We start from the raw sequence: 24,262 nt of genomic DNA, 5'->3' as shown, positions 1-24,262 counted from the left end.
TATCCCCATTAAAACTTTGGTTCGTTTCTTTCATGTCAAATGCTCTCACCCCTCTGATTTTTGTATCTTTGGATCACAAACTCTTTACAACCAAGGGTGTGTTTTATTTCTACTCTCATTTCATCATGAGTCACATTTAGGGAAGCTGTTTGCACTTTGTATTTGTTTTTTAGTATTTATTAAGGATATTTGGAGTTGCCATTCCCAGCTTCTGATCACCATGAGCAAATTAGCAGAAACCACAGTGCCGAGGTGATTTCAGTCATTCGAGGAAGGAAATTGTCATAGGCGCTGGCTGTAAAATTCTCTTTTGTCTGGCAAGAGAGTGGGACACAGGATGAAAAATGAGAGATGGCTAATGTCTGGGAAAGACAAGAGCCCTGAATAAGTGTCCTTGCCCTGTTTTTATTAGGATCAGAAGGTGATGGATGTGCACAAAGAGAGAACGAATTTGTCAACATTAACTTGTGGTTGTGAGGGAAAGGGGGTCCTGAAGGTATTTGGGGTTAGGGATTTGGGTTAATACAAAACAAAAGCTGGGTGCAGGGCAATTGGGAGGAAGGTTGTTTACAGTGGATATGAGGCAGAAACTTTGTTTACCTTAGCTAGCCTAGGGGATGAGGCAGGTAGGGGAAATAACCTCAGAGTTAACAAGGCACCTTTTCTTTTGTTAACCCTCTCTGCTCTGGGCTGCTTTGCCTGCAGGGCAGCAGTCCACAGTCCAATTCACCAATTTACCTAACTGGGCCCTATCCTCCTGCAAAAGCAGCTTTTCTGATGTAGTACTAAATTGGGAATGGTTTCAACCTGAACATCTATTCTTGTTTATTTCATATACCTATGTGTTGGGCACCTTTGCGCCTGTTCCTATTTTAGGGCTTTGCCAATCCCTCTCTATTCTGGGGGTTCTGCACCGGTGTCTATTTTGGGGTGCCTTTACACCTCCCTATTCCTTCTTGGCGCCTTTTTGCCTCCTTATACTCGGGGTGCCTTTGCAACCCCCTATTCTTGGGGTGTCAATCTGGCTAACTCCAACTCGGGTGTGACTCTTTTATGACTGTAATTCTCTATGCCTTGTTAACCCATTGGTGTAAGCCCAGAGGATTCCTAAGCTTATCCTCCACAGGCAATTAGTGTGAAAACAGTTGTGCAGCTCTATTAGGGGTAAATGAACAGGTAGATTAATATCTTGATAATATTAATAATCGTAATACAACATTGATGCTAATAACCTTAATGAAAGGACCATTCCAAAAGCATGTACTGCCTATCTGCATCTCTTATGCATTGTACATACTTAATTATTTAGCTTTCATAGAAACTCTAAAAAGTAGATTATTTTACTCTTCACATTTACAGGTGAAGAAAATGAAGCCCAGAGATATAGCGGGACTTGTGAAATATGGCACCATACTGTGCAGGAGTTGGGGTATGAATCCAGGCGGTTCAGCTTCAGCTTTGATGCTCTGTCACTGTGCTAACCTACCTCTCTGCTCTGCTTTAGGATGTTTGCATCTCAGGGAACCTGATTCAGAATCTGACTTTCTTCAGTTAAAGCTGTAGTTCATCCCTTAACGTAATCTGGAGTTTTTCATTGATCCGTCTGTCTCTTAGGAATTTTTACACTTCTCTCTGCAGATGGTTTCTATTCTTCTAATACCAATCACATAGTCCCTTACATAATGAATGATTACGTCTACATGTATCTTAAAACTTAAAAGTCATTAAGAAGAAGTGAGTATTTTATGTTATGTTAAAGTAGCTTTCCCCAGCTAGTAAAAAGTGGAGCTGGGATTTGAACCCAAGACATCTGACTGGAGTCACTGTGTTCTTGACCAAGAAATGTAGTTATTTTCTTGATGAATAGCCATCCCAGATAAAATATCAACATTGCAAAATATGAACTGAACAAACATAAAAAAATTCTCGTAAGAGCAATACTTTCATTAAAAAATGTAGTAAACATGTAAAAAAACGTAGTAAAAATGTAACATGTGGCTGGTGATAAAAATGTGTATGTATATAACAAAATGCATTTTTTTTACTAACTAAATAAGAGAATAAGATCATGTCATAAAATAACCTTTTTTGTTTGTTTGCATCTTCTGTAAAATAATGAACCTTGAAATATTGACCATATGTGTATGGTGAGCTCTTCTGAAAAATCATGAACCTTGAAATATTGACCATATGTGTATATAGTAAAAAGATGTGGAGATAAACACAAATGTAAATATACTTAGAGAATATTTCTTAAAATACATATAAGAAAACCAATAGTTATTTCCGAAGAGTAGGATTATAGATACAATAATTTGGAGACAGCTTTTAAATTTTCTTTCATTCTTCTGTGTACTTGGGATAATTAATGACAATCATGCATTATTTCATAATAAAATATAGTTAATAAATGTACACAAAATATTGAAAAACGTTTTAATAATTGTCAACAGCAATGATAATCCCTAGCATTTGGGACAGCGGCGTCATACTTGGGAAACTAAGTTGTTATCTGTGTGAGTCAAAATTGGAAGCGATATAAATATCTCAAAAGACAAATGATCAAAGAGATGCCACTTAAAAAGCTTTATACAATGTCACATAATTAAATTAACAGGTAAACTAATGATAAGTATAATAACATGGGAAGAAGGGTTATAATAATCCCAAGTCAAAATCAGGGCACAAAATGATATTATATGATGATTTCAGTGACAAACTCAACATGTTATGAACAAATACTTGAAATAGAACAATCATAACATAGTATGTTGGAATTATGGGATACTTTTCAGATGAAATTTTTAGAAGCATGCGGGTGACTTCAGGGTAAAATGAACATCTCTGAGTAACATCTCTGATGCCTATTGAGATTATAGGCATCATTAGGAATTTTATAGCATGTTGAATTCATAGCCAGAGATGCTCAATATTCTGAGCTTAGTCCCACAGTACAGTCAAGAGGGTAAACAGTTTCCTCAATTATTCCAACCACAAAGTTGTCCTGACATTTGTTTTCAATGACATCAGAGAAGCTGACATTGAACATGAGAGGTGTAAGTAAAAGATTGTCAAAACAGACTTTTGTAAACCATATTACATCCAAGATACAGATGGGATCAGAGATGAAGGGGTCAGGGACCTAAATGAGTGAACTGAACAGAGAATATTTTCTTCCAGAGGGATTCTCCAATGATATGAGTGCTTAATCATAGTGGAATAGAATTTTTTTTTTATTTCAAAGCACATAGATAACACCTATATGTGTATCTGTGTGCATATACAATCTTTTAATTCTTAAGGAAACTCAGGATCAGGTAAGGCAACTATTTGCACTCCCTTTTTCACATGAAAGCTAAATTATGAGACAGTTAAGTCACTTGCCCAAGGACAGTTCAAGTTCTGCAGTTTTCAGTCTTGGTGGGAATCAGAATTTTTTAAGGACATTTAATTTTACCTCCCCAGATGCAAAGGCTATGTTGATCCAAGGCAGTTAGCTTCTGAATCGACAGATAGATCTGGGAGAGGCTTGGGCATCTGCAGATTTACCAAGAGTCATAGAGGATTGAAGGCAGTCAGAGGTAACATAACATGGAGCAAAAGCAAGGCATTCAGAGTTCAGCCCACTGATCTTCCAAAGCTGTCACTTCTTTTCTTCTCTTTGCAGATTCAGCCCTTGTCCTCAACTGCACCTTACTTTCAGCCAGTAGTATTGCGATGAATAGCAGTGTGACTGAATTCATTCTCCTTGGGCTGACACAGGATCCAGTAAAGCAGAAGGCAGTATTCGGGGTCTTCTTGATCTTTTACCTTGCGACACTGTCGGGGAACTTTCTCATTGTAGTGACTATCAAAACAAGCAGGACCCTTGGGACTCCCATGTACTTCTTCCTATTCTATCTGTCTTTTGCTGACACCTGCTTCTCTACAACCACAGCCCCCAGATTGATTGTGGATGCCCTTTCTCACAAGAAGACCATTTCCTACAATGAGTGCATGATTCAGGTCTTTACATTCCATTTCTTTGGGTGCATGGAAATCTTGGTGCTCATCCTCATGGCTTTAGATCGCTATGTAGCCATTTGTAAGCCCTTGCGATACACAACCATCATGAACCGGCACGTCTGCAGCATTTTGGTGATTCTAGTCTGGGTGGCATCTTGTATCCACTCTTTGGCACAAATTTTCCTGACTTTGAGATTGCCTTTCTGTGGCCCCAACGTGATTGACCATTATTTCTGTGACTTGCAGCCCTTGTTGAAACTTGCCTGCATGGACACTTATGTGACAAATTTGCTACTTGTTTCTAACAGTGGAACCATATGCACGGTGAGTTTCATAATCCTGCTTACCTCCTATGTTGTCATCTTGTACTCTCTGCGTAACCACAGTGCTGAAGGAAGGCGAAAAGCCCTTTCCACTTGCACCTCCCACTTTATTGTGGTTGTCTTATTTTTTGGTCCATGCATATTCATATACACACGCCCCCCAGCTACATTTCCAATTGACAAAATGGTGGCTGTGTTTTATACAATTGGGACGCCCCTGCTCAACCCTCTGATCTATACTCTGAGGAATATGGAAGTGAAAAAAGCCATGAAGAAATTATGGTGTAGCAAAGAATGACTTCTTTGGATATAGGATATTCAGGGATTCTAAAGTATTTTTCCTTGACAGCTTGGTTTACCTTCATGGACAGGCAAGATGAATTATTCTCATTGTTGGAAAAATCCATTGGGAAATTTTAATTTCACTAATATTTTATATATTTAATTGAATTATTATGAATAAGTACGAATAAATACACATCCCTTATTCAGAGAGGATGGCATTAAAATAGGATTACTTAACACCCATAACCATTGTGAACATCCTGGGCTGGCTCTCAGTTGAATTCTTTTGACAGGTGGCCATATTTACATGATGATTTCTCTTCTTGTACAATTTGTCTTCAGAAAAAAATATACTGACTATTGACAGAATGATTGTGTGTGTGTGTATGTGTGTGCACACACCAATTCTTTACAGATTTCATTCTAGTCCTTAAGAACTTGGATATAGAGCTAATCCCTATGGAACCAGAACTTAGAAATGAATGTTGTGGTCTGACAACCTGGGAGTTGGAGAAGATGTTCTGAGAAGATTCTGCGGTGGAATGTGTGCCTGAGGCTGACTCACTGGGACATGGATGGACCCTCAAACTCCACAAAAAGCTGGAAATCTCAGTGAAAACCTGGACTGTCACTGGAAAACACTCTCAGTGTTCAGTGAATGGTGGGAGAAGGAGAGTTTTACATTTGGCAGTGATGGGCGGTATCATCCAGGAACTGCTTTTGGCAGGGTCCTTCGCTTTCATGGTCACAGATCAAGGGTAGCGCAATGAGGGGGTCACAATGAGGGGATTTGGCAGCAGGAATATGCAGAAGGTTAAGGGGTAGAAGGGCTGCTAGAAAGCAATGTACAGTGTACAGAAAGCAAAGGTGAAAGGAAAGTAGTAACTGTATCCAGGTGGGATAGAAGAAGCTTTGCTTTTTTATATTAACAATCACTTTTTGGATATCTGAACGTTTGCAGGGAAACAAATGCACTTTCTGGGTATCTCTATAAAATTGACGTAGATTGGCTTTGACGTCCTTGGCTGTTACATTTATTTGCATATCGGGAAAACACTTTATTTATTTATTTATTTATTTATTTATTTAGGGTTCCCAATGGTGTCTGAAAATTCAAATTTCACATTCCTCGGGAGAAGCCAGGATTGAAGGTCAACATTAGTGCTTTTCAATTCTGGTCTTCTGGTTTTGTAGGAGAATGTTTGAATACATAGTTTGATTTTTGAAGTTAACGAATTGAGATGTGTAATGAACACCCTACCACCATAACCACCACTGCCTCCGCCACCACCACATCATAATCTCATAATTAAGTACCATCATGTGATGCTGTTTCAGTATCTGAACTTATAATTCCCACCAAATTGGCACCAAGAAGAATTAATTTAAGTGATATAGGCTAATGAGAAAAGAATCCAATGACCTACATAAGTATGTGCAATACCAACTGAAGACCAACTGTTATCATGTCCCATCAAAGATGCCCAAGACTCCTACATAGAAAGAGGTGGCAGAATAAATAGTTAAGTCTCAATGAAAACATTCGTCAGAGCTCTCAGTGCCATAGTTACAAGAGGCAATTATGTTTTATGTTCTAAGTGAAGACTCAAGATATTCCTCATTTTGTGTCTTGCAGTTTCATTTCTGAAGCATTTGAATCTGGTCACGTGAAGGTTATATTTAGAACAATAGCAGAAATTTTCTTGTCATGCTTAGTTCATTTAGATGCCAGATTCTCTTAGATGTTAAATAAAGTCTCAGTTGGCAGGGGTGGGAGAACTTGCAGGGAACTGAAAGATCTTACTTGACCTGGTACCTTAACAAACTGCCTCACTGTCTCTTCTTCTGGTAAATGGTGAAAGCTGTTTATTTGCCTTCCTTCTGGGGGCTTTTTGTAGGCTCTCTAATTTTAGCGTCCTTAATGTGGAAAGATTTCTATTTCTTGTCATCACTGATGACCCCTTCTTAGCCCTTAGAAACCCAGTGGTTAACTTCCAAATTCTGTACTCTTCCCAGTGAACTCTTTTGGGCTGGTCCCTAAAAGATCACTTTCTGGCTTCTCTGTGGCAGTTTGTGGGAAATATCCAGGCGTCTCTGCTCCCAAAGTGTTCTATCAAAGAAGAAACATTTCTAACATAGACTGATGTCAACCAGTCACCCTCATCTGATACCAACCAGTCTCTCTTCCTTCCTTGACTTTACTTACCTCAGTCTGCTCAGTGCACCCATATGGAAGGTCCCATGCTAGGTTCTCAGATTAGGGCTCCATCACACACGCACATGCACACACACACACACACACACACCCCTGGGGTGAGGGACAGACATACCTCTACAGTGAATTCTCTAAAGCTGTTGTCACAAATTACTCAGCCACTTTATAACCCGACCATGTTTATATCCTTTATCTAGTTGTAGCATACTTCTGTTGATCATTTCCTTGGTTTGGAAGTAGGCATAAGATGATTTAGGCACAAGTTCACATCCATTGTGTCTATTCAACATTTCAGTTTTAACACCTTGCTACATAAGAAAGATTACATTGTAAACAATTTGTATGACCACTGGACCTGAAGAGAATTTATTTTCATTTGGAAAGTGATGGTAGACAGCACTGGAGGGGCAAAGATGGTGGAGCAGCAGGGTAGTTTTTTTTCTTTTCTCTCTCTCTTCCCTGAAATACAGTTAGGTCATCACCAAACCATCTTGCACAACTAGAAAACAGATTTGAGGATTAACACAACAATCTGCAACATGAGGCACAGAACTCAGCAGGTCCATGGTGCAGAGAGGTGAACTGGGTGAGAGAGAAGCTGTGGATAGTGTGGAGCTGTTTTTGCTTGTGGACAGAGGACAGAGACAGGGCGAGAGTACAGGAAATGCACTCCCCCTAAAAGCAACTGATGAGGAAGAGATAGCGTAGAAAACCCACAAGGACTGAACAAGAAAGAGAGATAGAAAACTTAGAAAGTTTACATTTACAAACTGGGGTTTTATCAAGAAAGGATGCTGAATTTGGTCAAATGGTTTCTCCATATCTATTGACAGGTTCACGTGGTTCTTCTCCTTTCTCTTACTAATGTGATGTATCACATTGATTAATTTGTGGAAATTGAGTCATCCTTGCATCCCAGGTAGAAATCCCACTTGATGGTGGTGAATAGTTCTTTTAGTGTATTGTTGGATCAGGGTGGGTAGGATCTTGTTGAGAGGTTTTGCATCCATGTTCATCAGGGAAATTGGCTGTAGTTCTCCTTTTTAGTGGGGTGTTTGTCTGGTTTTGGAATCAAGGTAAATGCTGGCCTCATAGAATGCGTTTGGAACTTTTCCATCCATTTCTACTTTTTGGAAGAGCGTCAAAAGAATAGGCGTTAACTCTACTTTCAGTGTTTGGTAGAATTCCCCTGGAAAGCCATCCAGCCCTAGACTCTGGTTTTGGGGAGTTTTTTGATTACAGATTCAGTTTCTTTACTGGTTATGGGGCTGTTCACATTTTCTATTTCCTCCTATTTCAGCTTTTGTAGTTTATATGTCTCTAGGAATTTGTCCATTTCTTCCAGATTGCCCAATTTATTGGCATATAATTGCTCATAATACTATATTAATATTGTTTGTATTTCTGCAGTGTTGGTTGTGATCTCTCCTCTTTCATTCTCGATTTGATTTATTCGGGTCCTTCCTTTTCTTCTGGATCAAACTTGTTAGACGTTTATCAATTTTGTTAATTCTTTCAAAGAGCCAACTCCTGGTTTCATTGATCTCTTCTACTTTTTTCTTTTCAATTTTAATACAATTGATTTCCACTCTAATATTTATTATTTGCTGTCTAATGCTGATTTGGGGTTTTATTTGCTGTTCTTTTTCCGACTCTTTTAAGTAGAATGCTCGGTTGTGCATCTGAGATCTTTCTTCCTTCTTTAGGAAGGCATGCATTGCTACATACTTCCCTCTTATGACTGCCTTGGTTGTGCCCAGATTTTGTGCTGTGGTGTTATCATTTTCTTTGGCGCATATACTTTTTATGTACCTCTTTAACTTCTTGGTTAACCTATTCATTCTCTAGTAGGATGCTCTTTAGCATCCAAGTATTTGTTGACTTTCCAATTTTTTTCTTGTGGTTGATTTCGAGTTTCACAGTGTTATGGTCTGAAAATATACAAGGTATGATCTCAATCTTTTTGTACTTATTCAGGGCTGATCTGTGTCCCAGTACGCGATATTTTCTGGAGGATGTTCCACGTGCACTGGAAAAGAATATGTATTGTGCTGCCTTAGAATAGATTGTTCTGAATATATCTGTTAAATACATCCAGTCCAGTATGTCATTAAAAGCCTTTGTTTCTTTGTTGATGTTCCACTCAGATGATCTGTCCATTGTTGTCATTTGGGTGTTGAAGTCCCCTACTATTTTCGTATTATTGTGAATGAGTTCCTTTATATTTGTGATTAATCGATTTATAAATTTATGGTATCAAACCTTGGGGACAGAAATGTTTACAATTGTTAAATCTCCTTGGCAGATAGAAACCTTAATTTTGATCTGATACCCTTCTTCATCTCTTGTTACACTCTTTATTTTAAAATCTGGATTTTCTGATATAAGACTGGCTACTCCAGCTTTCCTTTGGCAACCATTAGCATGATAGATGGTTCTCTATCTTCTTACTTTCAATCTGAAGGTGTCTTAAGTCTAAAATGAGTCTCTTCTAAACAGCATATAGATGGATCTTGTTTTTTTATCCATTCTGTTACCCTATGTCTTTGATTGCAGCATTTAGTCCATTGACATTTAGAGTGAGTACTGATAGATATGAACTTATTGCCATTGTGTTGTCTGTGGAGTTGGAGTTTCTGGTGGTATTGTCTGGTCCTTTCTAGTCTTTGTTGATTTTGATCTTTTTTGTTTTGTTTCGTCTTTTTTCCTCTCAGAGAGTTCCCCTTAAAATTTCTTGCAGGCCTTGTTTAGTGTTCACCAACCCATCAGTTTTGTTTGGGAAACTTTTTATCTCTCCTATTTTCAATGACAACCTTGCTGGGTAACGAATTCTTGGCTGCATTCTGATTCAACACGTTGAACATATCTTGCCAATCTTTTCTTGCCGGCCAAGTTTCTGCAGATAGGTCTGCTGTGAACCTGCTCTGTTATCCCTTGTAGGTTAAGGACTTTTTTTTTCTTTTCCCTTGCTGCTTTCATGATTCTTTCCTTGCCTGAGTATTTTGTGAACTTGACTATGATTTGCCTTTTTCATGCTTGGTTTTTGTTGAATCTAATGGGAGTTTTCTGGGCTTCGTGGATTTTGAGGTCTACTTTTCCACTATTATTTGCTCCCATGACCCTTCTACCCCTTTTCCCTCTCTTCATCTTCTGGGACCCCTATGATTAGGATATTATTCCTTTTTAATGAGTCACTGAGTTCTCTCATTCTTATATTCTGCTCCTTTGCCTTAGTTTTCCTCTTTTTTTCTTCTTCACTATTCTCTATAATTTGTCCTCTGTATCATGAATTTGCTGCTCTGCTTCATCCATCCTTGCCACCATAGCACCCTTCGAGATTGAATGTCAGTAATAGCATTTTTAATTTCACCTTACTGGAGTTTACTTCCTTTTTGCCACAGAAAGGAATTCTTCGTGTTGTTCTTTTTTATTTTACCCTGGGTATTATTCTTACTATCGTGATTGTAAATTTGTGTTCTGTCATCTTGCTTGTAACAGTGTTGATTAAGTCCCTGGTTGCCATTTCTTCCTTTTCTTTCTTTTGGGGTGAATTCCTTCATTTAATCATTTTGAAGGAAGAAAAAGAATTAACAAAATAAAGTAAATAAATAAAAATTAAAAAATTAAAATCAACACAAAAAAATCAAATGTAGGATGTTGGTCACAGGTGTGTTCTGGATGTTTGTTGAAAGAAGTTTGATAGAATAGAGAAAAAAAGGAAATAAAAGAAGTGAAAAAAAGGCAAACAGTTGAAAATTTAAAATAATGAATACAATAACAAAATAAAAAGAAATGAGGAAAGTGAAATAGATTTAAAAGTTTACAAAAACGTGAAAAATACGGTAGAAAAAACTGAAGAAAAATCTTTTCATAAAAATGGGAATAAGTATCAATTTTTTCTCTTTCTCTCTTCACGAACAAGAAAAGAAACTAACATTAAATATAGAGAACATACAGATGGGTGCTGGGTGGGTTGTGTGTGAGTGGATGGGCAAAGGACCTTGAGGAAGACACTTGTTAGGATGAACACTGGGTGTCAGATGTAGGGCATGAATCACTGGATTCTACTCCTGAAATTATTAGTGAGCTATATGCTCACTACCTTGGATGTAAATTAGAAAATATAATGTGGTATGTACAATGGAGTCATAGCATTAAAATGAATGGAATCTTACCATTTTCAACAACATGGATGGACTTAGAGTGTCCATAAGCTAAATAACTCAGACAGAGGATGTCAAATAGCACATAATTTCACTCATATGTGGAATTTAAGAAATAAGGCAAATGAACGAAGAAAGGAAAAAGAAAACAAAACACCCAGACTCTAAAATACCGAACAGAAAATGCTGATTGCTGAAGGGAGGTGGGTGGCTGTGTGAAATAGTAAAGGAGATCAAGGGAGAGAAGATACTCCACAGGTAGCCAGTCTGTGACACTTGTGATGAGCACTGAGTAATGTGTAGAATTGCTCAATAACAAAAGTGCATTTCATTGTTAAGGATAACTTGAATTGATTTAAAAATAAAAACTACTTGAAAACATCTTCATTTCCATATATTTTCCCTTCTCTCTTTACCTGACAACTTACTGACTTCAAAATATTTAGAAAGTGTAGAAATTTTAATGAGTAGTTTTCATTGTAATTTTATAATTTATGAGTATTTTTAAGATTTATATTATATCTAAGAGTGACATTTTCTAAAATAAGAAACAGGGAGAAGTTTAGAAACATGTTTAAAGTGACAGAGACACAAATAGTGAAGCTAGAATTCAATCATATCACATGTGGTTAAACTTGTACATAGGCTCCGAGTTTTGTGTGGTGTTACAAAGATTTGGCTTAAAGAGCAGAGCATTTGGGAACTTTCAGGAATCTACACCTGCTTGCTTTTTCTGTAGGGCAGGGACAGGAGTGGAGCACTTGGTAACTGAAATGAGAGGTGTCCCTTAGGACAGACTGGAGGGGGAGAAGGGCTCTGAGGACAGAATCTGCCCATTTATGGCATTGTTCAGGAATGCTTGGCACTGAGGTTTGCTGTCGTCAAGGATTGTTTGAGATTATCCCTTGCGGTGGGTGGAAGGCTAGAATCCTTGTCCCCCCAAAGGCTCAGCATTTGTGAACATCTATGAAATCTCTATAAATATAAGATGGAGGATGAAGAAATGTTTAATTCGCGTGCTCTTCCAGGGAGTTGTTTTGGGGTTACAGAGTTGCTTTAAGGGACTTTTCTATCATCAAATATTGGGGATATTTCCTTTTTATTCTCATAAGTTTTAAGAATAGAAGTGAGAAATATTCTGCTGATATTACAGCTCTAACTCAGGCCTTTTAATAAAGACTGGCTGTCTGTGGAGTATCTCCTCTTCCCACAGACCCTGCACTGGAAAGCTGAGTAAATCTATTGGATGTACGATTCACATGTTGTACACTTACTGCACATGATTCATCTTCAAAGTAAATCCGAATTGAGAGAGCAAATCTAGGAGCTGTCTATTGGATCTCATCTCCTTTATGAGCAATAAGGTAAGTTTTCAAACCCAAGTAAACTATGTTCTTTTCCTTGCCTCCCATGCAGGGCTGGGTTTTAGGGCAGTTGCCATGATTTAATTCTGTCTCCTGAGAAGCTTGAAGCTCCGGGAACATATTTGTCTTAGTGATGAGAGGATCTGAATGTGTCAGGGCTCCCAGCTTTCACTGGCCTCTGCTTGAGGCAGCGCAGTCTCAGGAAAATTCTTATCGAAAGGGTGGGGGGTATATTTGAGGGGGCATAAGTATAGTGTCCTCTACATATGGGTTCTTTTTCTTTTAATGGATTAAATAAGCAGCTGACCCTCAATTTATTTCATTGAATTTTTTTTAACTTATTTTGAGAGTGAGAGAGAGAGGAGAGAGAGAGAAATGAATAATGAGTGACTGAGAGGCAGGAAGAGAGAGACAGAGAGAGAGAGAGAGAAAGAGAGAATCCCAGGCAGGCTGTCAGCGCAGAACCCTATGTGGGGCTTGATCCCACGAACCATGAGATCATGACCTGAGCTGAAATGAAGAGTCTGACACATAACTGACTGACCCACCGAAGCACCCCTATTCATGTGGATTTCTTATTTACAAGGCTTAAGTTCTGGAAAAGGAACAGGTTGTATACTGACCATATGCAGTCTCTATGCATTAATACTGTTGATACCTTGATCTGTGCTTTACTGATTATTCTGCCAGTAATGATACTAAAGTTGGCTGTCCATACCTCCTGAAAAACCTGCTTACAGCTAAGAATTATATTCTCTTTCTGCTGTTGGGGTAAGGGGTATATATGGAGTGGAGGAATGAGAAGCAAACTCTCCCGTGAAATCCGAGAAAAGTACTCTTTATCCCTGACAAGATTCTTTGCTCAACCTTACACTGTGGGCTTAAATGATAAATGTGAACATATAAATATAAATAAACAGAAACATAAATATAAATATAAATTCTGCTCTCTTTTTTAATCCCTCTACAATTTGCATCCATTTGAGAGTCAGGGTACGTACTGGGCATAGCAGTGATTTTCTTCTCTACTGATTCACGGTTTCTGGCTTTATGCCGGCTCCACCCAAATGAATGGAATCTGATGCTTTGCAGGGCAGTGGTGGGTGAGGTGTGGAGTGTTCGAGAGGGAGAGATTACCATGGAGCACAAAGGTTTGAGTTCTGGTACTGGTTGCTTTTTGACTGCTCTCTGCTAAGCTGCTTCCCAGCCTAGTCGGACATGCACAAAATAGAACAATGTGAATTTGCCTAATGAGATATAAATTCCAATGAACAAAGATTTTAAAGAGAGAAGGAAAGAGGGGTATAATCAAGGGTTGCATGATTCAACACACACACACACACACACACAGACACACACACACACACATACACACACACACATTTTAACAGTTGAAGGCCATTAGCAAGAAAGTCGTTTGGGAAAACCTGGAAGGCTGTGCCGAGGAGATGGACAGGGTACTCTGGATCCAGGAAGAAATGGAAGGTGGAAGTTGTATCAGAGGAAGGTCACGTAACCACTAAGAAGTACTTAAAATTTAGGAAATGAGATGGTCGGGACATATTCATGAGGGACAGCAAGTGTCAGGCATGGCTGGAACACACACAAGCAGAAGCCCTGGGAGGAATGGTGGTAAGCAAGACTATGGCACAGCATTTGAGGACTTTGAAAGTCATGGTGAGTATTTCAGCCTTTGCACTTGAAAACCATAGTAACCCTTTTATCATAAGTTATGATTTATCATATTTTTAGAACTCCCACTTTTCCTTTTGAAGTTGTAGCTAGGAGGTAAAAAGAGGGAGAGGATAGAGTGAGGAGAAGATGGAATTTCTGAAATTGTGTCCTTTCTTTCTGTATAGAAACATAGAGGGTCCACTTAAAGAATTGTAGGATTGACCATTTGTAATACTTCTGTTTATGAGTAACCAGCCTGATTTTGTACTATGAGCTAATAATGCTCACAGTGAAAACTCACATCATTATCTTCCACTATGTATTATTTTCTCCACAAAATGGTGTGAGACATTTATTTAGAATTTAATGAGTATTAGACACTGTGTGATAGGAATATTTATGTCCCATGTTTTGAGACTCTAAACTGATCCTATTTTAGGTCAGTGAAAATACTCTGTATGATATTATGATGATGGATGTATGTTACTAATATTCACTGAAACCATCATGTACCACACCAAAGAGTGACCCTTGGGGTAAACTTTGGACTCTGGGTGATGAGGATGTGTCACGGTAGGCTCATCAGTTCTGGGAAATGTACCGTTCTGGCGGCCAATGTTGGTAATGACACGGGTGATATTTGGGTGGTGGCTAGGGACCATATGGGGAATCTCTGTACTTGTGTCTTGGTGTTGCTGTGAATGTAGCACTGCTCTAAAAAAATTAAGTCTTAGCAACTCGAACAAACTAAAAAGCAACAACGACCAAAAAATCTTATTAAAGTTGAGAGGAGGGGTGTGATTTTGCTGCCTTCTCCCCGCCCCGCACAGAGACAGCTGAGAGGGAGCCATCTGCTCCTCCTCTGAGAGGGGAAGGGACAGGTCTGGAGTCACCATTGAATCATACTTGGGATGCCTGCTGGGCCAGTCTTCATTCTGTTGGGGCCACAGTGGATCCACCTGTATGCTGCCCATTGAGTTTCTAATGCAGGGGATTCAAAGATGGATGTCTTCAGGGCAACCCTGACATCTTGAAGGGAGAAGGCACCTTATTCCAGATAAGCCCAAATCCAACTGGACTATGTTTAGAAAACTAGATGACTTAATTTTGATAAACAGCTGAATGATTTTGTTCTTCTGTGCTGAATAAATCTTAATAAAATCAGCTCTCATATCTTGTATATCTCCAAATCTCATACTTGACTGCAAAAATATGTTCAGATTTCATAACGTGGCTTCCATGGCCTTTGGCAGAGAGGAAACCTTGCTTTTCCAAGTTTTCTACTATGATACTAGAATCAGTCTAAACCAGGAGTTTCATATTGACCTTCTCTATTTGTCCCATCATAATTAAACTTTGGTTGGTTTCTTTCATGTCAAATGCTCTCACCCCTCTGATTTTTGTATCTTTGGATCACAAACTCTTTACAACCAAGGTTATATTTTATTTCTAGTCTCATGTCATCATGGTTCACATATAGGGAAGCTGTTTGCATTTTGTATTTGTTTTTTAGTATGTATTAACGATATTTGGAGTTGCCATTACCAGCTTCTGATCACCATGAGCAAATTAGTGCCAAGATGATTTCAGTCACTTGGGGGAAGGAAATTAGTGTGCAAAAGCGTTGTGCAGATGTAGTATGGGTAAATTAACAGGTAGATTAATATCTTGGTAATATTAATAATCATAGTGGAATGTTGATACTAGTAATCATAATGAAAGAACCATTCCAATCACACTTACTAAATACCTGCATCTCTTCTGCGTCGTACATACTGAATTATTTAGCCTTCATAGAAACACTAAAAAGTAGATTATTTTACTCTTCACTTTTATAGGTGAAGAAAATAAAACACAGAGATATGTATGGACTTTGCAATATGCAACGATACTGGGCAGTGTTGGGGTATGAATCCAGTGGTTCCACTTCAGCCTCGATGCTCTCACTGTGCTAACTTACGTCTCTAGTGTGCTTTAGGATGTTTGCATCTCAGAGAACCTGGTTCAGATCCTGACTTTCTTCAGTTAAAGCTATAGTTCATCCCTTAACAGAATCCTCAGTTTTTCACTGACCCATCTGTCCTTTAGTAATTTTAACTCTTCTCTCTGCAGATGGTTTCTATACTTGTAATACCAACCACATAGACCATTACATAATTAATGATATCATCTACGTGTATTTTAAAATTCAAAAATCATTAAGAAAAAGTGAGTATTTTGCCCATTTTTGCCATAAGTCCAGGTAATTGTGATTTGATATTTAAAATCAAAGATGATTATGGAAGTATGAGAGAAGGGAATAGCAGTACCATTATAAAATGTTTTGCAAAAAGACTAAATTAGAATGGGAAAATGGACAGCTTGTAATATAAGAAAAGGAAAAAAAGTCATAGAAAAAGAGAAAAAGTAAAATCATAATAGGGAAAGTAGCAGAGGCGGGACTTACATAGCTCTCGCTTATTATAAGCTGGATCTTTTTCTCATTTTATCTGCAGTGTAACCATGTTATGTGTAAAGTAGTTTTCCCCAGCTAGTAAAGAGTGGAGCTGGGATTGGAACCCAAGACATCTGACTGCAGCAACTGTGCTCTTGACCAAGAAATGTAGTTATTTTCTTGATGAATAGCCATCCCAGATAAAATACCAAGGTTGCAAATTATGAACTGAACAAAGATAAAAATTTCTCATTAGAGCAATATTTTCATTAAAAATGTAGTAAGATGTAAAATGTGGTTGGTGATAAAGATGCGTATGTATGTATAAAACAAAATATGATTTTTTCTACTAACCAAATGAGGGAATAAGATCATGTCATAAAATAACCTTTTTGTTTGTTTGCATGTTCATCAGCTTTTCTGCAAAATCATGAACTTTGAAATATTGACCATATGTGTATATAGCAAAAGGATATAGGCATACACACATATGTTAATATACTTAGGGTATGTTTCTTAAAAGACATTCTAAAAGAAACCAAAAGTAGTTATTTCTGGAGAGTAGGATTATATATTCAATTGCTTGGAGACAGCTTTAAATTTTCTTTCATATTTCTGTGTACTTTGAATAATTAATGAAAAACATGAATTATTTCATCAGAAAATATAGTTAATAAATGTAAACAAAATATTGAAAAATATTTTTAGTAATTATCCACAGCAATGATAATCTCTAGTATTTGGGACGGCAACACCATGCTTGGGAAATTACTCTAAGTTGCTATTTATGTGAGTCAAAATTGGAAGCAATATAACTATCTCAAAGAAAAACGGTCAGAGAGATTCCATAGAAGAAATGTTATACAAAGTCACATAATTAAATTAACAGTTAAACTAATGATAAGTTTGATAACATGGGAGGAAGGGTTATAATAATCCCAAGTCAAAATCAGGACACAAAATGATATTATATGATGATTTCAATGACAAACTCAATATGTTATGAACAAATACTTGAAATAGAACAATCATAACATAGTATGTTGGAATTATGGGATACTTTTCAGATGAAATTTTTAGAAGCATGCGGGTGACTTCAGGGTAAAATGAACATCTCTGAGTAACATCTCTGATGCCTATTTAGATTATAGGCATCATTAGGAATTTTATAGCATATTGAATTCATAGGCAGAGATGCTCAATATTCTAGTTTAGTCCCACAGTACAGTCAAGAGGGTAAACAGTTTTCCTCAACTATTCCAACCTCATAGTTTTCTTGACATTGGTTATATAATGACATCAGGGAAGCTGACGTTGAACACGAAGGCATTAAGTAAAAGATTGTCAAAATAGAGTTTTATAAAGCATATTATATCCAAGAAACTGATGGGTTCAGAGATGAAGGGGTAGGAGACCCAAAAACAAGTGAACCGAACTGAGAGTATTTTCTTCCAGAGGGATTCTCCAACAATATGAGTGCTTAATCTTAGTGGAATAGTCTCTTTTAGATTTCAAAGCACATAGATAAAACGTATAACACATGAGATATATGTGTGTATCTGTGTGCATAAACAATCTTTTAATTCTTAAGGAAACCCAGGGACAGGTAAGGCAAATACTTTCACTCCATTTTTCAAATGAAAGCTAAATTTTAACACAGTTAAGTTACTTGCTGAAGGAGAATTGAAGTTCTGCAGTTTTCAATCTTGCTAGGAATCAGAATTTTTAAAGGACATTTCATTTTACCTCCCCAAATGGAAAGGCTTTGATCCAAGGTAGTTCATTTCTGAATCAACAGATAGCTCTGGGAGAGGCTTGGGCATCTGCGGATTTACCAAGAGTCAAAGAGGATTGAAGGCAGTCAGAGGTAACATAACATGGAGCAAAGCAAGGCATTCAGAGTTCAGCCCACCGATCTTCCCAAGCTGTCACTTCTTTTCTTCTCTTTGCAGATTCAGCCCTTATCCTCAACTGCACCTTACTTTCAGCCAGTAGTACTGCGATGAATAGGAGTGTGACTGAATTCATTCTCCTTGGGTTGACACGGGATGCAGGAAAGCAGAAGGCAGTATTCGGGGTCTTCTTGATCTTTTACCTTGCAACACTGTTGGGGAACTTTCTCATTGTAGTGACTATCAAAACAAGCAGGACCCTTGGGACTCCCATGTACTTCTTCCTATTCTATCTGTCTTTTGCTGACACCTGCTTCTCTACAACCACAGCCCCCAGATTGATTGTGGATGCCCTTGCTCAGAACAGGACCATTTCCTACAATGAGTGCATGATTCAGGTCTTTACATTCCATTTCTTTGGGTGCATGGAAATCTTGGTGCTCATCCTCATGGCTTTTGATCGCTATGTAGCTATTTGTAAGCCCTTGCGATACACAACCATCATGAGCCGGCACGTCTGTAGGGTTTTGGTGATTCTAGCCTGGGTGGGATCATGTATCCACTCTTCGGCACAAATTTTCCTGGCTTTGAGATTGCCTTTCTGTGGCCCCAACGTGATTGACAACTATTTCTGTGACTTGCAGCCCTTGTTGAAACTTGCCTGCATGGACACTTACGTGACAAATTTGCTACTTGTTTCTAACAGTGGGGCCATATGCACGGTGAGTTTCATAATCCTGCTTACCTCCTATGTTGTCATCTTGTACTCTCTGCGTAACCACAGTGCTGAAGGAAGGCGAAAAGCCCTTTCCACCTGCACCTCCCACTTTATTGTGGTTGTCTTATTTTTTGGTCCATGCATATTCATATACACACGCCCACCCACCACATTTCCAATAGACAAGATGGTGGCTGTGTTTTATACAATTGGGACGCCCCTGCTCAACCCTCTGATCTATACTCTGAGGAATATGGAAGTGAAAAAAGCCATGAAGAAATTATGGTGTAGCAAAGTATGACTTCTTTGGATACAGGATATTCAGGGTTTCTAATGTATTTTTCCTTAACAGCCTGGTCTTCCTTCATGGACAGGCAAAATGAATTATTCTCATTGTTGGAAAAATCCATTAGAAAATTTTAATTTCACTAAAATTTATATATTTAATTGAATTATTATGAATAAGTACGAATAATACACATCCCTTTTTCAGAGAGGATGGCATTAGAATAAGATTATTTAAATTCTGTAACCATTATGAACAAGCTGGCTGCTTCTCAGTTGCATTCTTTTGACAGCTGGCCATATTCACATGATAATTTCTCTTCCTGTACAATCTGTCTTCAGAAAAAAATATACTGACTATTGGCAGAGTGTGTGTGTGTGTGTGTGTGTGTGTGTGTGTATGTGTTTGCACACACCAATTCTTTACAGATTTTATTTTAGTCCTTAAAAACTTGGACATAGAGCTAATCCGTATAGAATCAGAACATAGAAAGGAAGGTTGTGGTCTTGACAACCTGGGAGTTGGAGAAGATGTTCTGAGAAAATTCTGTGGTGGAATCCTTGCCTGAGGCTGACTCACTGGGACATGGATGGACCCTCAAACTCCATGAAGAGCTGGAAACCTCAGTGAAAACCTGGACTGTCTCTGGAAAACACTGTCAATGTTCAGTGAATGGTGGGAGAAGGAGAGTTTTACACTTGGCAGTGATGGGCGGTATCAGCCAGGAACTGCTTTTTGGCAGGGTCCTTCTCTTTCATCATCACAGATCAGGGTCAGTGAGGGGCTTTGGCAGCAGGAATATGCAGAAGGTTAAGGGGTAGAAGGGTGCTAGAAAACAATGTACAGTGTAGAGAAAGCAAAGGTGAAAGGAAAGTGGTAACTGTATCCAGGTGGGATAGAAGAAACTTTGCCTTTTTTATTGGAGAATCACTCATTGTGTATCTGAACATTTGCAAGGAGAAGAATGGAGTTCCTGGGTATCTCTATAAAATTGACCTAGATTAGCTTGACTTCCTTATCTCTTGCATTTATTTGCATATTGAGAAAACACATTTATTTATTTATTTATTTATTTCATTTAGGGTTCCCAATGGTGTCTGAACATTCAAATTTCATATTCCTCGGGAGAACCCAGGATTGAAGGCCCACATTAGTGCTCTTCAATTTTGGGCTTCTGGTTTTGTAGGAGAATATTTAAATACATAGTTTGATTTTTGAAGTTAACATAATTGATATGTGTAATAAACACCCTACCACCATAACCACCACCACGTCCACCACCACCACATCATAATCTCATAATTAAGTACCATCATGTGATGCTGTTTCAGTGTCTGAACTTATAATTCCCACCAAATTGGCACCAAGAAGAATTACTTTAAGTGATATAGGCTAATGGGAAAAGAATCCAATGACCTTCCCAAGTATGAGATCATTTCTACCAACTGAAGACCAAATGTTATCATGTCCCATCTAAGATGCCCAAGACTCCTACATAGAAAGAGGTGGCAGAATAAATAGTTAAGTCCCAAGGAAGACATTTGTCAGAGCTCTAAGTGCCATATTTACAAGAGGCAATTATGTTTTATGTTCTAAGTGAAGACTCAAGATATTCCTAATTTTGTGTCTTGCAGTTTCATTTCTAAAGCATTTGAATCTGGTCATGTGAAGGTTATATTTAGAATACTTGATTCTTAAGTGACCAAGACATAATAAAATAAACGTTTAATTCTTATCACTTGTTGATTCTTAAAATTTAATATAGTGGGAGAAAGAAAATATTCATTAGTGTTCAGAAAGCTGTGGGAATTTTCTTTTCATGCTTAGGTTATTTAGATCCCAGCTTCCCTTAGATGTTAGGTAAAGTTAGTTCATAGGGGTGGAAGAAGTGGTCAGGGGACCAAAAAGTCTTATGTGACCTGGTACCTTAACAAACTCACTCACTGTGTCTGCTTCTGGCAAATAGTGAAAGATTTTTCTTTGCCTTCCTTTTGGGGGATTTTTGTAGGCTCTCTAATTATAGTATCCTGGGTGTGGGAAGAAGATTTCTGTTTCTTATGATGACTGATGACCCCTTGTTAGCCCCCAGAAAGCCAGTGGTTTCCTTCCAAATTTTGTACCCTTCCTAGTGAACTCTTTTGAGCTAGTCCCTAGAAGTTCTACTTATAGCTTCTCTGTGGGAGTGTGTGGGGAAACATCCAGGCATATCTGCTCCCAAAGAGTTATATTTATATGGAAAACTTCTAACATAGGCTAATGTCAACCAGTCACCCTCACCTGATACCAACCAGTCTGTCTTCCTTCCTTGACTTTTCTTATCTCATTCTGCTGTGAGTACCCATATGGCGTGCCCCATTCTAGGTTCTCCGAGTAGTGCTCCAGCACGCAAACACACACACGCACACACACACACACACAGACACATGTGAAGTCTGGGGTGAGGGACAGACATATCTCTACAGTGATTTACTTAAAGCTTTTTTTCACAAGTCTCTTGGCCACTTTATAACCTGACCACGTCTATATCCTTTTTCTAGTAGGATACTTTCTTTCATCTTTTTCTTTGGTTTGGAAATAGGCATAAGATGATTTAGAACATAGTTCACATCCATTGTGTCTAGACAACATTTCAGTTTTAACACCTTGCTACATAAGAAAGGTTACATTATAATTTGTATGAACACTGGGCCTCAACAGAATTTATTTTCATTTAGAAAGTGATGGTAGACAGCACTGGAGGGGCCAAGATGGAGGACCAGCAGGGATTTTTTTTTTCTTTCTCGTCCCTGAAATGCAGCTGGATCAACACTAAACCACCTTGCACACCTAGAGAAGAGATTTGAGAATTAACACAGTAATCTGCAGCTTGAGGCGCAGAACTCATCAGGTACATGAGTGCAGAGAGGTGAACTGGGGGAAAGAGAAGCTGTGGATACTAGGAGCTGTTTTGCTTGAGGAAAGAGACACGGTGAGAGTATAGGAAATGCACTCCCTCTAAAAGCAGCTGGTGAAGAAGAAAAAGAGCAGAAACACCCACAAGAAAGGGAGAAAGAGAACTTATAAAAGGGAGGGTTTAATTAAGTCTCCATAAACAGGGGTGGGCAGAATTAAAACTCCACAGCTCAATACCCAGCAAAGCTCTGTTTGGAGGGGTGAATTCCCCAGCAGCAGTGAGGTCCGAGGGGGTCCTAGGGCCACACCAGGAGAGGCAGTTTCCTTCCGGGATAACATTTGGTAGACACTGTGTGGCCTCCCCACAGGCATAGGTCCCAGCGGACACTGGATAACAGCCATGTTCACTGGGGTTGCGGTGAGGATGTTAAGAGTGCAGCCTGGTGCCACATCTGTGTTGTGATTTACCATAATTCATAATCCCTGAATCACTGCTGCTACACGATTACATGAACTTTTTCTAGCACAGGCTGGAACCAGGCTTCACTCTCTGGGCATCTGCAATATCACAGTCATGTGAACCTTCCTGGGGGCAGGGAGGCACCGGCCATTGCTCTTGAGACCCTCCCCCAGAGCATCTCAGTGGGTCATAGCTGCAAGGCCCTCAGAAGTGAGGGGTTGGATACACAGTCCCATCTGAGATAAAATGTGGGGGGAAGGTGCTGCCTGGTGGACTGATGTCTTGGTCACAGGCAGTGTAGTTGCGGGGAGTGGACAGAAGCCTGAGACAAAGGAGGAGTGCATGATTGCTGGTGGGGGAGTTCACAGAGTTCTGATACTAGAGACTGGGTAGCTTGGTGTTTCCATTTTCAGCCCTCCTGAGCATGTGAATACACACCCATGCTTGCCACAACCTTCAACTCTAGTACACTAAACAGCGCCATCTTGTGGAGGATCGAGCCATTACACCAAGGTCCTTCCAAGTGGGCCAATGGTGCTCTAGAGGAATGCCACAAGTGTCTGCCTGCTTAGTTTACAACCATAAAGTGCTTGATAGTTTGACTCCTGGGGGAAACTGGATTTCTTTCAACCATATTTCATTCTGTTCACTGGTCCGTCTATTCAATTTTTCTTTTTCTTCTCTTTTCTCATTCTTGAAAAGACAAAGAGAAAAACATATTTATTTTCCATTTTTATAAAAAGATTTCTCTTTACGGCTTCTACTTTACTTTTTACTTTATTGTAAATTTTTAAATCTTATTTCACTTTCATCATTTCATTTTATTCTACCTTATTGTATTTGTTATTTTAAATTTTCAAATGTTTTTCTTTTTGTCCCCTTTTATTCACTTGTTTTAATTCCTTTGTTCTCTATTCTATCAAGCTTCTTTCAACAACCAGACCAAAACACACCTACAATCCAGCATTCTTTACTTGATATTTTTTGTGTTGTTTTAAATTTTTGAATTTTTACTTATTTTATTTTACTTTATTAATTCTTTTTCATCCTACAAAATGATGAAATGAAGGAATTCAGCCGAAAAGAAAGAAGAGGAAGAAGTGACAACCAGAGACTTAATCAATTTAGTTATAAGCAAGATGTCAGAAACAGAATTTAGAATCCCAATATTAAGAATACTACTCAGCTTAAAACATACACACACACAAACAAACACACAAACACACACACAATCGCTTTCTGTGGCAATAAAAGAAGTAAACTCTTGCCAGAGTGAAATTTAAAAAGTTATAACTGACATTCAATCTCAAATGGTGCCATAGTGGCAAGGATGGATGAAGCAGAGCAGCAAGTCAATGATGTAGAGGACAAAATTATGGAGAACAATAAAGTTGAGAAAAACAGGAAAACTAAGGCAAAAGAGCATGATATAAGAATGAGAGAACTCAGTGACTCATTAAAAGGGAATAATATCCAAATCATAGGGGTCCCAGAAGATGAAGAGAGAGAAAAAGGCGTAGAAGGGTCATGTGAGCAAATAAGAGTGGAAAA

General features: G+C 38.5%; 2 protein-coding genes across 3 annotated transcripts; both read left to right on the top strand.

Annotated features, from left to right (window-relative positions):
• The first annotated feature begins 3,639 nt into the window (after window positions 1-3,639).
• On the top strand, window positions 3,640-8,893 carry LOC106986247 (olfactory receptor 4C11-like). Its single transcript, XM_053202528.1, has 3 exons — window positions 3,640-4,610; window positions 7,803-7,817; window positions 8,806-8,893. Exons 1-3 carry the CDS (start codon window positions 3,718-3,720, stop codon window positions 8,891-8,893), a joined length of 996 nt encoding a protein of 331 aa, XP_053058503.1. The 5' UTR covers window positions 3,640-3,717.
• A 2,721-nt stretch (window positions 8,894-11,614) lies between these two features.
• On the top strand, window positions 11,615-19,374 carry LOC128310987 (olfactory receptor 4C11-like). Of its 2 annotated transcripts, XM_053202613.1 has the most exons (2): window positions 11,615-11,628; window positions 18,474-19,374. In XM_053202613.1, the coding sequence occupies exons 1-2, from the start codon at window positions 11,615-11,617 to the stop codon at window positions 19,372-19,374; spliced, it is 915 nt and encodes a 304-aa protein (XP_053058588.1). The 2 variants fall into 2 exon arrangements, with proteins under 2 accessions (XP_053058588.1, XP_014939898.2); XM_015084412.2 differs by lacking the exon at window positions 11,615-11,628 and having other exon boundaries at window positions 18,466-19,374.
• Window positions 19,375-24,262: the final 4,888 nt, after the last annotated feature.

The sequence above is a fragment of the Acinonyx jubatus genome, chromosome D1, assembly GCF_027475565.1.
Source record: "Acinonyx jubatus isolate Ajub_Pintada_27869175 chromosome D1, VMU_Ajub_asm_v1.0, whole genome shotgun sequence".
Lineage (NCBI taxonomy): Eukaryota > Metazoa > Chordata > Mammalia > Carnivora > Felidae > Acinonyx > Acinonyx jubatus.
This window is presented reverse-complemented; position numbering and strand designations above follow the sequence as displayed.

Excerpts from the sequence above, each read along its gene's own strand:
- LOC106986247 (XM_053202528.1), top strand. The coding sequence starts at position 3,718 with ATGAATAGCAGTGTGACTGAATTCATTCTCCTTGGGCTGACACAGGAT.